At 38.4% G+C, this 16,595-nt stretch overlaps 1 protein-coding gene across 7 annotated transcripts in view; it reads right to left on the bottom strand.

Moving 5' to 3' along the window:
- The window catches only part of LOC135222589 (filaggrin-like), a 138,154-nt gene that overhangs the window by 58,186 nt on the left and 63,373 nt on the right, over positions 1-16,595 (bottom strand). For 6 of the 7 annotated variants that reach the window (XM_064260662.1, XM_064260670.1, XM_064260669.1 and 3 more), the window contains one exon: positions 5,358-5,375. The exons of the other annotated variant lie outside the window; for it this stretch is intronic. In XM_064260662.1, the coding sequence (XP_064116732.1) occupies positions 5,358-5,375 (18 nt within the window). The remainder of the gene's footprint in view (positions 1-5,357; positions 5,376-16,595) is intronic. 7 annotated transcript variants of the gene reach the window in all.

The following is a 16,595-nucleotide window of genomic DNA, read 5'->3' as shown; positions in this document are numbered from 1 at the left end:
GAAAAGTTTGAAAGAAATCTCTTCAGTGGTTTCGGATGGATGAATGAGTATCAGGTTATTGCCTTTCATTCACGAAATAATGAATCACTTCTCTTATATTTTGTAGTTTCTGTTCTCGAAATACTGGAAGTAGCTGCGCCAGTTACAAAGCTTCATTGCATCAGGAATGACTGAAGAGATATCGGGAGGAAAACTAGTCATCAGAAATTAGATTAAGGCTTTTTATTCACCAGTTACTAAAACTGTCGTTAACTTTTGACCGCCAATCATGATCCTTGCAAAGTGTAAGAGGGGCCCGAGAATCATAAGACAAAAAGTTAATAGAGAAATCTGACGGCTCCTTTGGATTCGACTTCTGATTATAAAAAGAAAGTGGGGCCACTTTATTAACACTGAAGTGTCTCTCATTTTCATGAAAACAAGTACAAGTGCATCAAAGACTACTGTTCCTGCTGCCACTCATCATAAAATTAAATATGACACTGCAACAATAATTAACTTCATGTAACTATAGTGATACCAACAACAAAAAATAATAATGTGTCTACAACAGACTACTCGGGTAATGTCCTAAATGGCAGCAAACTCTTAATCGGAATGAGAAGCAAATGAACTCTGAGGAGCAGCCTCTTCCCCTCACCCCCCATCCCCCCGCCACTAAAACTCGGTCCTCTTAACAGAGTGTAACACCGTCCTCGTCTAACGCATCCATATTGCAGCCATCACATCACGAATAACATTCGCAAATCCACTGCAATAAAGGGTTGTATAATGCCTTATATGGCTCTAAGACGCTGCATGTTGATCAACATTCGGAAATATTTGGGAAAGGACAGTCCACAGGAATTTGATTGCAAGGCATTTGGGATTTCAGGGAATAAAAAAAAAATAAGAAAAAAACCGGTGACTTGGGCACAGGCCTCCACATCACGCTCTCAGAAGTTCTACCGAGACATTCTCAGTGCCAACGTGTTTTCATGGAAAATTGACAGTCAAAGGGCCTTACCACATTCAATGAAACGGCGGAATCTTTCTTTAAACGGCATCAAGACAAACCGTAGAGTAGAAGTAGATGATTATTTTGGTGCTGATGCACAGTTTGTCTTCCATGCAAACCTATATAAGAAACAAAATAATGCTCACCGTCCCCTAATGCCTGCGCACGATTATTTACTTCGAGTAAATTCATCAAAATATTCAATTATTCCTGTATCAACGCATAGAGCAAATGAAACATCTGCGAGATACTGGACATTCAGCTGACAAAAGGAGGACAAAATAATATTTACGAGTGACGTTCAAGACATAAACTATGACGCCAGGTGCTACCGGTCCCTCCTTAGGGACACCTTTACCCGAGTTACTCCTCCTCCCGCTGGAAGGAAACAGGCCGCAGTTATTCAGGAGGAGGTAAATGAGTTTGCTCGGAAAAGGGTCGACTTCAACGATCTCCTTTGTCTGTCATTCATGGATCAAGAAGAGGGAACATTGACAATCAGGAGACATTTTATGTACGAGATGCTATAACTGAAAGATGATATAGTCGTATGTATTGGTGTACGGCTCTGTTGATACAGGAGGTCCAGCATCGAAATGTTTGATAATTATCAACATTATAATTGAGAGGAGGAAATGAGCACAAACGTGCAGGCACAGATTAGAAAACTTTACAGAGCGCGGATTTCTACGCTCATTCTTTAACATTGCCATATATATATATATATATATATATATATATATATATATATATATATATATATATATATATATATATATATATATATATATATATATATATATATATATATACCATTACAGAATACGTTTGACATATTACATAATGTTAATATTACTCAAATGACGACAAATAACAAAAATTGACTTCAAACACAGAAAAAAGAATATCTATTTTTGAACATTCTCCAACAACCATGCACTGGAAACAAAAAATAAAGTACATCTGTGAAATGAGCCAAGAACTGAAAAATCGTCAGCCACACTTCAAAGATGTCATCGAGCTAATATGAATGTTGACATGAGGTACGCACATACACATTATATATATATATATATATATATATATATATATATATATATATATATATATATATATATGTATGTATATATATGTGTGTGTGTGTGTGTGTGTTTGTGTAATATACTCTACACTTATGTGCTTCTTCTAACATAGGACGATTCTAAGAAATAATCACAGTCACTCATATATTCCTACTTCAACTGCTGAATCGTGAATGAAGCCAAGTGCAGAAAATGTCCACATGAGACTCTTCCTACAGCTACACAGAGGACCCTCAGCAGCAGCACCGCTAATCCCCCAACGCACACAGCATTCTTGAACTCTTTGGATTTTAAGGTCCTTCCCCTCCAATAGTTCTTGCGTAGCATCTATCTAGCACTTTGTTGGCCGTCACCCTCTCCTTCGTTCTCAGATCAAATTCGAAATAGACGTCCTTTCCACCATTTCATTGTTCCACATTCTTCCCACGTCACGTGACCAAACCAACTGAAAACACTCGATACGTCATGTCATCTAACATACACTAATGGCCCTGCTGGCCGTCTGTCTGTCTGTATTCCTATTCCTCGTAACAACTTCAGTTCTTCTTCTGCCAAATCTTATACAGGAACAGTCCATCCGAAGGCCTCCGACCTTTCAATCTTTCATTCGCTTTCAGCATCCACACTCATTTCTGTCCCCAAAGGAGAGCTATCTGAAAATTCACTCCACAAACCCCCGCCTTATTTCCCGCTATTCCGTGATACACCTATCTCATCCTACTAATAACTTTATAGGTACTCCGGAGTACCTATATGGATAACAGTCTCCACTCTTCCGTATTCATTGCTCCATTTTTTTTTTCTTTTTTAGTATTCATCCTCATAACTTTACCCCGGTTCATATTGACTCACAATTGTCTACTTTTTCCAACACTTTCAGACTCACTGCAGTTTCTCTTCAATATTCATATTTGGTACTGTAGTATTATTGCAGATGTAAAAAATTCCCACGGCCATCCGGGTTCATTTTCTTATCTCACAACTCTGCTGCACCTCCTCATATAATATACTGTCTTTTCTCTTAGTTCTGACATCACTCCATCCATAGAAATTTCGAACAGCTAAGGATGAATAATACACCCTTATCTAGGACCCAATTTTACACCAAAAGAGCCACTCTCATCTGCGTATACATATATGCTTTACTCCCATCATAACTTTTAATCGTAATCAGAAACTTATCTTCTATACCACATTTCCTCAATACGCTCCACACTGCTGCTCTAGCAGTCTGACATCAGCTTTTTCTTGGTCCATGCACACCAAATACAGCTTTTTTCATTTTACTTTCAAATCTCTCACATAATTATTGCATAACAAACATCTGATTTACACACACATACACACACACATCCTCTACTTTGTTTAAACCCACACCCTTCTTCCGCTATCCTTATTTCATCTGTCTAAATCTCTCAAAATCCTACAACACACTTACTCTGGAATATCAAGTCATGTTGTGCTCCTACATTTCTTGTAGTCGTCCCTATCACGTTTACCTTTATACATAACTTACAAACCCTGCATCACTTTATCACCACTGTATCACAGCATGTCTTTTGTAAACCCCCTAGCCCCCGGCACCTTTCCATTTTTCAACCTTACAATTGCCCTCCGTATGCCTCAACAGCAACTTCCATAAGCACTATCACTCTTACATAAACACTTTTCATTCTGCATCAGTCAACTGTGCGTCTCCTTTGTCTTCCACATTCACCAAATCTCCAGAAGACTCATTCCATCGGCCCAGAACGACAATCACTTTGGACAGTGTCCCTCTATTTGTACCTTTTGCCCTGGAATCCATTAACTTTTGAACCATTCTCTTTGATTTCATTTCCCTGTAGAACAATCTTTTAATGATTCTAAGTTCTTGATTACCTTAACTCTCTTTTTCTACTACCTGCCTTCTTTCTCTTACTTTCTTCTTGATGATCCTGTTCATCCTGCACACGACATGTTTGTCATGCAGCAACACCTCAAATAATCTCCTTTTTTTATTTTCACAGATCCAATCAATTCCTTCTCTCACACACTTCTTTTGTTCATACACATACAAACACTCCCTGCTGTCTGCTTATCCCAGAATCTATTAGACTTTTTCTTATCCTTCAATCACTGGGCCATTAACCAAAGCCTACATTTCATCCACTTTTTTCTCAAATGCCTCTTTTATTTCCTACTTATCAAACTCACAGCATAAGCCAACTTTCATCTTCGTATCCAAATTAAACATAGTTTAAATTTTGCTGCAATTAAATGATGATTGAATGAAATTTCCTCCACTCCTCTTCTCACACCACATTCATCAACTTGCCCTTCCATCTCCTCTGAACCAATGCATAATCTAGCAATCTCTTTTCTCCTCACCATTTCTCTTTCTCAAGTATATTTATGAAAAGTCTCAATTTGCAACCTCATATTTTCAACCTGTAAGACCTATTCTACATACATGTCCACAAGAATTTCAGTGCTCATTTTTTCCAGGAACTACATTCACAAAAAACGCCAACGCACTTTCTGCCACCTGCAATGCCTTTGCATTTAAACACCTACCCCATCCATCCTTTGATACTCCCTGAGCCAGCAAGACAGGTCCAGACTCTCTCTCTCAGAAACCTTTGTATATATATATATGTGTGTGTGTGTGTGTGTGTGTGCGTGCGTGCGTGCGTGTGTGTGTGTGTGTGTGTATGTGTGTGTGTATAAATAGTAAGTGTAGTCCTCAATTCACTGATGAATTTTACATTAACTTAAAAGTGCACTTCATTACACAAAATGTTTGCAGTAAGGCTTAATCTACATCCATTCCACAGGCAACTTAAGACAAGCAATTCAAAACTAGAGAAGCGAGCAACAGTAGACTAAGAAATGCAAGCAAGCGTGATTTGCTTAGAAACTGGAGTACAGTTACAGGGTGCAATAGTTACAATATTTATTAACATAAAAAAGAAGGGCTGACCCAAAAAGTATTTGATGTGGCGTGCCAAATGCACGCTTATAACCGTCATTGAGAGAGAATAAACTTGATTGAGTGGTCATTGAGCTAAGTGGAACAGTATTCATCTAGAAAACTCTGTTTCCATTTGGTTAAATGTCAGAGCTTGTGGGAACAGAAAAGCGATCATCCCGGATCAAAAGTACTGATGTGGAAGAGAGAAAAGAAAGAAGAACACTCCAATCACTACGACATCCACCGTTGCAAAAGATCTAAGTGTAGTAAGTGTCACGACGGCTTCTACAGTGCACACAACAGACGACTCACGTTCTTTACTTACTCCTGTATCTTCTAGCCTCTGTTCCCGTTAAAGGATGTCGTCAGCAAAGCCACAATCGGAAAATAAAACATATTTGGTTCACTGCTTATTTCGTCAAAAACAATCTCACGATTTACTCTAAGGAAACGTTTCAAATTTCTCGACAGTGCAAGAAAGACACATAACTTCACTATAAACTTGGTTAGTATGAAAAATAGTAATATGTGATTCAAGGAAAAAGATACCTTAAGCTATATCCAAATATATATATAATAATATATATATATTATATATATATATATATATATATATGTATATAATATATATTATATATATAATATTATATAGATATATATATATATATATATAATAATATATAATGTATACTATATATATAATATATATAGATATATTATTATTATATATATATATATATATATATATATTTATATATCTGTATGTATGTTTATCAAAATATGGACATGGATTAATGTATAGACACAGAACTGAAATAAGGTATGAAATGGCTGAAGGCAAGAATAACACCTGCATTGCTCAAGAGACAGTCAGTCACACATCGAGGAGAGGGAAGGAGCAAATTCCTCCCTTACCAGACGAGGTTTTCAAAGTTCTTTTGCATGTCCAGAGAGTTGAAGATTGATGGTTTATCCTCATACTTGACTTGAGGCTACTTGAGGCTAAAAAAAGACATCCCCAAAATGTTATAATTAATGTACAGGTGAAAGATGTGGAGTTTTCTTGTTAACATAAGCGTTGACTTCACCTAGAATTGCATTATTTTCTTGAAAAATAACTCACTGAGTAACGAGGCGTAACACACAAGTAGAGGATATGTTCATATCCTTCATCTGTCATCATGTCCTGTACAACTCTAAAAGACCTTAGTCCGTTTCTTCATGAAAAATGGTCTTGTCTTTTTGGACCACCATGCCATTAACAATATTTCAGATACTCATTCCCGCACAGTGGCTCTGCATTAGTTTTCCACTGACCTCTTTCTTAACATCTACATTGAAAGGCAGCGCTTTTCAAGCCGATTTGTATTCATATGAATGGGTCTTTCATATATATGAAACATTCCAAAATGCCGACTATCATGGCAAATCTTCTACAAATAGGATTCTACTCATATCAACAAAGAGTTGATATGAGTAGAATCAAATATGGAACAAATTAATAAACAATGCATAAACAGAAAGCGCTTAAAGCATAAGGTAGCATTACAGCCTCTCGAGCAAACAAGCATCACAGCCATAGTAATGATAAAGACTGCCCCAGTGCTTTGCAGTCAAGGCAACCAAGGACCTCTGGTACCTGAAAGTAAGCTAATCAAGGTGTTAACAATCTTGGATGCAAAGTCAAGAATATCAAACATGTTTGTGGACTATGCAGTGCGTCATTTGCCAAGGCTCCTCAGAGAACTGATGAAATTTAGACAACACTTGTCCCATGGTGCTCGGCAGAATCAGATATACTCAAAGTGAAAAGTTGCAAAAAACAATAAGACATGGATCACAGACAAACCACATTAGTGGCTTCCAAAGTATCAGAACTGGTAGGTACATCCTGAAAAAGAGCTATACACTAGCAGAGAAAAAAACTGTCAGGGCGATAAACCAGCAGCCACCTTTATTGTGACAGGATCCACAGGAGTTTTCCAAAATTTCTGCTAAAAAAATATAAAAAAAGCACTTTTGAGCATTTGTGTATGGAGCAAGAATGAAAAGCTGAAGCTATCAGTAATTTTGACTAAATTTAAGTAGGTGGTGGCTTCATAGAGGAACCACATCATTTGTTAATGTAAGATAAGTACTGTAAAAAAAAGTTGGGTTTGGCTCCTGGGTACAATGATACCATAGTAGGAAATCTTCTGTTGCTTAAAAATTCACAGCAACAAACTGAGCCGCGTAACATTTCTACAGGGATCCATCTACGTTGCAGCAATAGTAAAACATGATATATGAATGGTATGGCAATCATACCATCCTCTTTCTATATACGGATAACCTTAGGTAATTCAAAGCGTTCTGCGGTCAAGTTTTGTTTCTTTGCTATACTCTCACCAAACACTAGACAGCAGCTTAAGAGCTGCATTACTACATAATACAATGCGTATTTAATTTCCAAGGACTGTATAGCCTTCGTAAAACTGTTTGTGAGGATTGACTTATTTTGTCCTGTAAATAATCAAGTCCATTTTATTTTCCATGAAATTGGATGGATTTCGTATTACTTCAAGGGGAGAATGCTTATTTCTTGCCCTGTCTTTTCTGTCTTCCAAAACCGCCCACTTAACTGTTGTTGTTATTGTTGTTGTTATTCTTTACGTGTTAGGCTGTCTTTTTTTTCTGACAGAAGGAGAGAGAGTTATTTAACACTGAAAATTCCTCCTCTAAGGATTGAACAGACGCCAGTTGAACGAATGAAATAGGAACAAGGTAGAAAACGAACAAGATTGATTCATAAGCGTCACTCCCCCTCACAGTTGGAAGTTCAACTATTCTGCTGCCTGGAAATGGGCAATTAGGTTCCATATGATGCTAAATGTCAATTTCAATCTCACAATAGGTATTTGTCCAATGAAACTTCCTTGAGTTATTTGATTTCACTGGAATATTCTGTAAGATTTTTATCTTGAGACTAGTGCAATATGCTTCCATTAAAGGTGTGGGCGTTGTCTCATTTCGGGGGAGGCGCATACCAGATTTTTGCTTAGAGTCTCTTCGACGGACAGGTGCTGGAAAGCAGCTTCCTGTCGTGCTGTTATGCATTGTTTCATATCCCTTGTGTTGAAATTATGCTCCAATTGGTGGTATATTACTCTGTTAAAGAAGCATGAAGCCGTCATTACCGAGAGTGTCATGCCCCATATGAGTACATACTGAATACTAGACAGATAGTATACTTCAGTTCTTGAATAATAAAACTGAATGTTGGCCAGACAGTAAGAAAGTAAACGGACGACGCGGCCGTTGATTATGTGAAATGAAAAAATTGTGCTGCAATAGTGCTGGGCTATAATAGTAACTGTAATGAGTAATGTACCCGTGTTACTACTACAGGCTCTTGTAGAAAAGTGCTGTCTTGGCATAAATGATTTCTCACCAAGACTGCTCATCTATTATCTGTTGGCATTCTTCCTTGTTATTGCACTTCCGTTTTCTTTTTTCTTCCAAATTCTTATTTATACATTTCCATTTTCGTAACGTTTATTTTTGATGTTACGTTGCTACATTTTGCTCGAAATTCACGGCACAGGAATACATTATCCCAAAGTGTCGTATTATCACCCGATTAGTAATTAAATCTTAAACGCGGCTCAGATGCGAGTCAAGCCATTAATATGCTTTAGTAATAATCAAACTCTTTAGTCATGTAACTCTGTAACAAGCCTAGAGACGCAAGTAGCCTCTAAACGCTTTGTTAACGTGTTAGGATTTCGGTGGTGTGTCATCCATCGATCCGCAGTGACACAAATAGTCAGGGAATGTCAACAGAAAACCGTCTTCTGCATCATCCTCTTCTCACTCCTCCAGATTCAATATTATCTTAGTTGGAAAAAGTTTAGCCTGTAGTTTATTTTCAAGAGCGCTGTTTGATTGGCTCTCTAGAATATTTGCACTGAAAATTTTAGCTGATTAATATACAACTGTCATGCTTAAAATACCCCAACCAAAAGCTGCCGTTGAACATGAAATCCCTGATAAATAGGATTCACACTCAAATCTTATGAAGGAATTTTATGTTAATTCTACTTAAACAATCAGCTCTGTGCAAACTCCAGAATCTCCTGTTTTTAATCAGTAATGACAATGAGAACCGAAGCGTCGATGGAACCTGTCTCACACACACGCATACATACACACACAAATATATATATATATATATATATATATATATATAATATATATATATATATATACACACGTGTGCGTGTGTACTATTCCAGCTACTGAACATCGGAACCACTTCATAATTCCTTTATTTGGATCTTAGGCTTTGTAGTGACAAGAAAATCCAAAAAGTGTGAATAATTCGAGAAGTTAAGAGAGCATTGTGGTTATTACAATTCCATATATATGTTTGATGTATGTATGTATTTATATCGTATATATAATGTATGTATATATGATATATATATATAGTATTATATATATTATATATATATATATATATATTTATATATAATATATAATTATTATATATATATATATATATATATATCTATATATATATATAATATATATATACCACACAAGCCCTTCATTGTTTCCTCTAAAATGTGTCTACACAGGGTAACGCCAGTTGTCCCAATCTAACGCCATTCTTTACATGCTCTGAGTGTTTTTACGAGAAACCTAAGCTGATTTGTACGCTTACAAATACTTTTTTTTACGATATACAAATTTCCCCTAATTTCCTCTTTTTACGATACCAAATCAAATTTTACCTTTTTTACGATATCCAAATTTCCCTTTTTTTCGATATCCAAATTTCCCTTTTTTTTACGATATCCAAATTTCCCCAAAACCATAATGACTTCTGATTTCTCACCAAGCCAGTGACCGTAAATACTGGTACCCATTTACAAATGAGAGGTCTTGTGGGTGGTAGTCAAGAGCCAGCCAAGGAATTAGGCACATAAGACAAGTCCTGAATCACACAGCCGCATTACCACCACACACACACACACACACACACACACACACACACACACATATATATATATATATATATATATATATATATTATATATATATATATATATATATATGCGGGTGTATGACATAGCAGTGGCGTATTTGGACGAGAATGAGTTTTCTTTCTTTTTAACAGTTTTTTTTATGGGGTAGCATCAAAAACTATTTAAGAATTAATTAGTCAATTGTTTCGTGAAGGGAAACGACGATGAAATGCCAGATGGCTGAAACAGATAAGCAGATCTGATAAGAGTGAAAAATAAAAAAAAAGGTTGAAGCTGACGGATGAGGAGCACACCACAACACCGCCTGGAAATTCAAACCCACAGCAAAGCAAAGGAGAGCGGAAATGAGGCCATTTCCTTCCTCGATGTCAATCGGCAAATGAGACAAATATGTGTGGTGGATAGAGTCAATTTCTCAGTAGGTAAAGAAAATAGAATAAATGCAGGTACGCACAAACCCTGACAAATAGACAGACAAGAGCATTTTTCATGCGGTCAAGAATCCTTTCGAGATCAATTTCGGAGCAGATTTCAGGACGTCCCGTGGAAACAAACAGATATTGCTTCCAGTGTCCATACGAGAAGTGACTAACAAGCGGTTCCTTCACCTTGAAGCAGGACAAAAGAAAAAGAGAAGATAAATACTGTTTATCTTGGAAGCCAAAGCCAAAGTTCAACCCGACAAGTAAACAAGTCAGGAGAACAGGTCGGCGAGACCTGACACTTTTGCAGTAGTCTATACCGCATAAGGACAACTCAAGCGCTGCGCCACGACAGTCACAGCAGCAGCTGCTCACCGATCCTTCCTTCGGAGGTGAAGGAAGGAAGTCATGAGTCCTTGGCACGCAACCTCGCCATACGATGCGATGCCTCGATGGAAAATTGCCTCTCACGTGTCATGAAAATCGAACGTTGCCGCCGGGAACGCAGCTTCATACGAGAAAATGAATATGCAAGTTGCCTTGGAGGCCGTCCAAGCATCGAGTCAGGACTGAAGAGGACTCAGTGGGTGTTGTGAGGCGGCGGTCAGGATCTGCAGCAGTCGTGGAATGTCGCAGGAACAAGTTGAACTTTTGCCACAGAGACGATGCAAGATAACAACAGATCAACTCAACACAGCATCATGAGCCGAACAAAGTCAACCAAAGGAATCTTGATAAATGACCGAGGATCTCCTGTTTACTCCAAGAGAAGAAGACGAAAACAAGAATAACCTTTCCAGAAATCCCCCATTTTCCCAGATGAAAGCGAATTGGGAGGCCATTATTCTTTTCTTGTTATGAAAAGATGCAAGGTTTACTTTAAGAAAATAAACCTTTCAAAGAAAGTCAAGAAAGTAAACAAAACCTTTCATTTGAGTTTTTCAGCCCATCGGCTGAAAAACTCAAATGGGCAGAAGACGACGAAGACTTGAAACCTGGAAGGATCTGGCAGTGTGTCAACAGAAGGCCTTGCATGGAGCCCCCACTGACTGACTCATTCGCTCCCGAAGGGAAGGAAGGAGGCTGAGGGTGCAATGGGACTGACTAACTGACCAGGCCCCTCACCCCCCTCCCCCCTTGACGCCCACAACCCCGGCCTACTCACTCACTCACTGGTTTCCTTCTGACCAGTTATACGTAGTAGGTACTGATGTCTCTCGCTGACGAAATGCAGTTTGCCTCTCTTGCAGAATTATTTATTACGAGTCCGTTCGGCCTGTCTGTTCGCGAACAGCATTATGTCAAAAGTCGTGTGTGGGGTGTCAGGAAAGAGAATCTGAACAAATGATAATGGCGTCGAGGAATAAATGGATTTTATGAGAGATATGCATCTGGATGAAGGACCTTTCTTGAGAAAAGGCGTTTAGGTTCCCTTAAGGAGGGTTGCGATCTCGAAGCTTTTTTGTTTTAATACTCTTCGGGTTTTAGTACTATCAGGATTCCTCATCACTGAACGACTTAGAAATGGAAAATCAAGCAGAAGCATATCCAGCATCCTGCATCTCGATGTGACACTGCCCGATTCGTGACACTCCTCCTCAACAAAGACACGGGCCGGTGACAGTCATTTCATAAAGTCAAAGTCATTTGGGATATGACAGCCATCAATATTCCGCCTTCTATTATGCATCAGAGCGCCAATTATGCAATGTTAAGAACAGGAACTTCTTATCATCTGATTATCATTATTCTTGTCTTGATCATCACAATTTTCAGTGACATTCTTCTCATTCCATCTTGAGATGTGATCAACTTGATCGTGAAAAGAGAGCAGATCTCTCGACGGCTCCCGTGACGAGCCCCGCGACAGCCTTCGTCGCCGACATCAGTCCCTGAATGAAGTGTGACCTTGAACGGGGATCTTTGCGTCTCCTCTTGTCACTGAAATGTTTTGCTCGGATGCTGGAGTCCCAGTCAGTCAGTCAGTCCCCTTAGCTTCTGCTTATACATTGACATGAATAATGGACGTCAACTTGACCTCTAACTTACTCAATATGATGATTATGGAATACACTTGTTCATTTGTTAATATGAACAGCATACTACATATGGATCTGAGTACAAAGCATCTGAACTTCCCCAAATTCTGCGCATTTGCAGTGGGAGAGATGGTTCTCACTCACTATAAAAATGTGGTAACCTTAGAGTCAATATCTCCCAAACGTTACTCATCTCGGGATTATCTCTCATGAATGTCTGTCAAGTTTCATCAAGATCTACTCAGACCTGGTGGAGATAATTATCTCGCCAATACTGACACACCAATGATTTGAATCAGAACCTTCCTCAGCAACCACCTTTGCCTGCTGCTGCTGCTGTCATCACCGAGCATCATGATCCTGACTGAAATCACACAAATGGTTGTGTTGCTCACGTTGACGTTGCCTCGAGTGATAAGCTGTTGCCTCCACACAAGTGGACCAACTGTCAGTTTGACTTGTGCTACACTGAACTGAAAAGCACAAGCAGAGATGCTAATATTACAGTGATAATCTAATTAGTCATTCTCCAGAAGCAGTACCTCACCTTCCAAAGATTGGCTGCTCAATAGTATGTATGTATATATATATGTATATATATATATGATATTATATATATATATATATATATATATATATATATATTATATATATAATTGGGTTACGGGTAGTTCACGAATATGGGTAAAACTCACTGCTATGTAAAGCGGTAGCCTGCTCAGGAAGAACCGTGAGTCAGCTGGTAGAGCCCCTACATTTCATTTGAGAGACCTAGTTCGATCCCAACGTGAGTAAAAAATTTATATATATTTGTTGTAGGCAATTGCCTATGTGGCATTAACTTCTTTGATGGGGACATTTTCATACTTCCTTACTTCTGTTCAACCATTCTTTATAGCCCTGGATAAGTATACAAATTCATGGTGTGTCTTGCATTTATTGCTATTGTTTGTTTCGCCTTATCTGGGCTTTCTTGTCTGAGAAAGCCCGAAATAGGGCTAAACGGACCATAGCAATAAATGGAAGACACACCACGAATCTGTGTATTTATCCAGAGCTATGAAGAATCATTGAAAGCAGAAGTAAGCGAGTATGAAAAAGTTTGCATCAAAGAAGTCAATCCCACAAAAATTGTAAAAGAGAGAAACTCTGCCCGAGAAACACATACACATACATACCTACATACACATACATGTATATATATGTACATTTACATACACACACACACACACACACACACACCACACATATATATATATATATATATAACTATATACATATAGTATATATATAATCATATATTATATATTAATATTATTAAATATATATATATACTATATATATATATATATATATATGATTACTAGTTTACGTGAGCAAATAAGTTACATCTTCCCTCATCAACCGAAGCTTATTGGTTTGAAGTAGGATAACTTGGAAGGTATAACAGCATACAGAAATGATTTAAATGTACAATTCTCTAAGACAAGCTCCCAGTTTTCTGTCTGGTCAAACTATTTTTAATAATAATAATTCATACCCGCATACATGATAGTTTTGTAAACGTGATTGCAACACTGTAGAAAGTTTCCTAAAGTTTTTCGTTAGCATGCATCAGCCTATTTTTCCTTTCGAATTTGGATCCATATAACCTGGTATGGCTTTTGGTTCTCTGGCATTTCAGAGCAGACATTCATTCCCGATCTTCCTCCAAACACAGCATTTTAAAACATCTGCGACAGTCTACCTAAGACCTCTCTTTGCAGCCACTCATTTAATGACAAAGATTATAAAATTCCAACTCTGTATACTAACTACACGCGGCAACTATTTATTCCCTTACCAGTGAGAAGGCATACTACCCCCTACCCAGTGTTTCTCAACTTAGGTGCTGGCACCTCCATGGGGGTGCTGAAATCAATTATTGGGGGTGCAGGGAAGGAATACATACATGGCGGTAAAATTCACTTTTTTTTTCATTCTGGTAATAATATATTAGTTAAGGGGTGATGGACTGGCTTAACCTTAGTAACTACTGGGGGTGGTAGGGTTAGAAAAGATTGGGAAACGCTGCTTTCTACACGTTCTGGTGCACTTAATTAAATTCGGTGCTATGGCCTCACAGTCACTTGAGCTTTTAGGCTTCTCTCATTCCTGGTTACTTTTGCTTTCGTCTCTTCCACTGGCTGCACCTTGAGATGTTACAACAACAGTGCGATAATGCGCGCTTGTAATGATTGAACGTAATTTGCCACATGAGCAAACAAGTGCTTTTCTGGTGCCCGGTTAGGCAAACTGTTTATCTTTATCACTTTCCTGGTGATGTTACTTAGTGACATTATAACCACTTGAAAATGAATTCGTGTTACTGAAGAGATCACTTTTGCCCTGACTTGATATTTTAAACACAATAACATGAAAATGGTCATCACATTTTATAAGCAAGTGCACTAAACGGACATAACAGTTATCTTCCAGATGAGGTTCCGCAACCTAATCTGAGATTTTATGGGAATAAATACAACTTATGGTAAACTTAAATATTTCTTTTTCTTTAAGTGAACATTAAGTTCCGTTTACTGGCATCAATCGTCCCTGTTGGAAGTCAGCAGTTGTTTCTCTAAGGGAAGCTGAACACCAGATCCTCGAATACTAGTGGATGAGAAGAGAAAGACACTTATTAAGAACTAAGGTGTTTACACCATCCATCAAATGTGACCTCGATGATTCGTAGCGCAGCTATACGCGTTCAGTTTTTCCCCCCAACCGGCAGGTATTTATCATCAATAAAACTATTAGTGGAATGACTGGTCGCATTCTCTGGCTACTACGTGGAGCTGTTAGCTCATTACTGAAATCCTTTCATTCACTACATACCTCATCACTCGATGTAGTCGGTGGTTATGTCGTGTTTGTGGGAGTCGTGCGGGATCTCAAGGTTTCTTAATAGTTTGTTAACGGCTCGGCGTAGTTGCAGGAGAGTGCGACCACGCATTCCATCAGTTTAGTTGACTGAACAATGAACCAATTACAATTACATTAATTTTGCTATTTGCCTATGACTCAGGGGAGATCTGTCGGCTCGGAGGAAAATAGCTGAACATGTAGTACAGCTGTGCTACAAAACGCAGAGGACATCCATCTATATTTAATGGATACTGTGGCGGTATCAACTCTAATTAATAAAAATGCTTCTGATTGAAGTGCTGGTGGGAAGATTCCCCTAGAGAAACAGCGCTACCTTTCATTTGCCTGAAGACACAATAGGAAAGCATCCAGGAATACACGGCTAATTAAATACTTGCGTGAAACTGCTACTTCTTACAGACAGAGCTATGACATGAACGGATTTATAGTAATGATGTATATCGAACATTTACCTATTTTATATAACATAGCCCTAGCGTTCATAAAAACAACAGCTTTTTTTTTTTTTTTTTTTTTTTTTTTTTTTTTTTACTCACGTAGCGTGAAAGAGATATCATGGTAGTTACCTCACCCCCTGCCCCGCCTCTAACGAAGCCAAACACATACACACACACACACACACACACACACACACACACACACACACACAGCGTTCTGAAATCCGACAAAAAAACTGATCGATAATTTCAGGCCAACTATTTATAGCAATCATGCGCATACTATGCATAAATAACAACTGTAACTAACGACCTTGTTAACCTTCATATAGAACGGAAGGAATGCGCTGAGTGAATGAATAAATGATGTACCTACTTCAGATGTTCGATATGAGGTCAAACTTACATAGATCGACGTCGTCGTCAAAGGACCCTGACGACTGGGACGCCATCAACGGACGGAGGAACGAATTATTCTAGAATCGTTGTTGAATTCGTGAGGGCTCGTACTCCAGATATCCATAACTCTTGCGACAGTCGCGAAACGACCTCCTCACTATATAGACCGTGGGCCCGCCACAGACCGTCCTCCGCCCCGCCCCCCAGGGGTTTTTGCAGCCCCCTATTTTCTTATTTTTTTTAGAGATCATAGAATCAGAATCTGCTTGTCTGCACTTCGGTTGATGGTGATTTTGGCCGTATCAGCG

Source organism: Macrobrachium nipponense, chromosome 8, assembly GCF_015104395.2.
Source record: "Macrobrachium nipponense isolate FS-2020 chromosome 8, ASM1510439v2, whole genome shotgun sequence".
Lineage (NCBI taxonomy): Eukaryota > Metazoa > Arthropoda > Malacostraca > Decapoda > Palaemonidae > Macrobrachium > Macrobrachium nipponense.
Note: the sequence above shows the minus strand (reverse complement) of the source record. Positions and strands in the feature narration are given on the sequence as shown.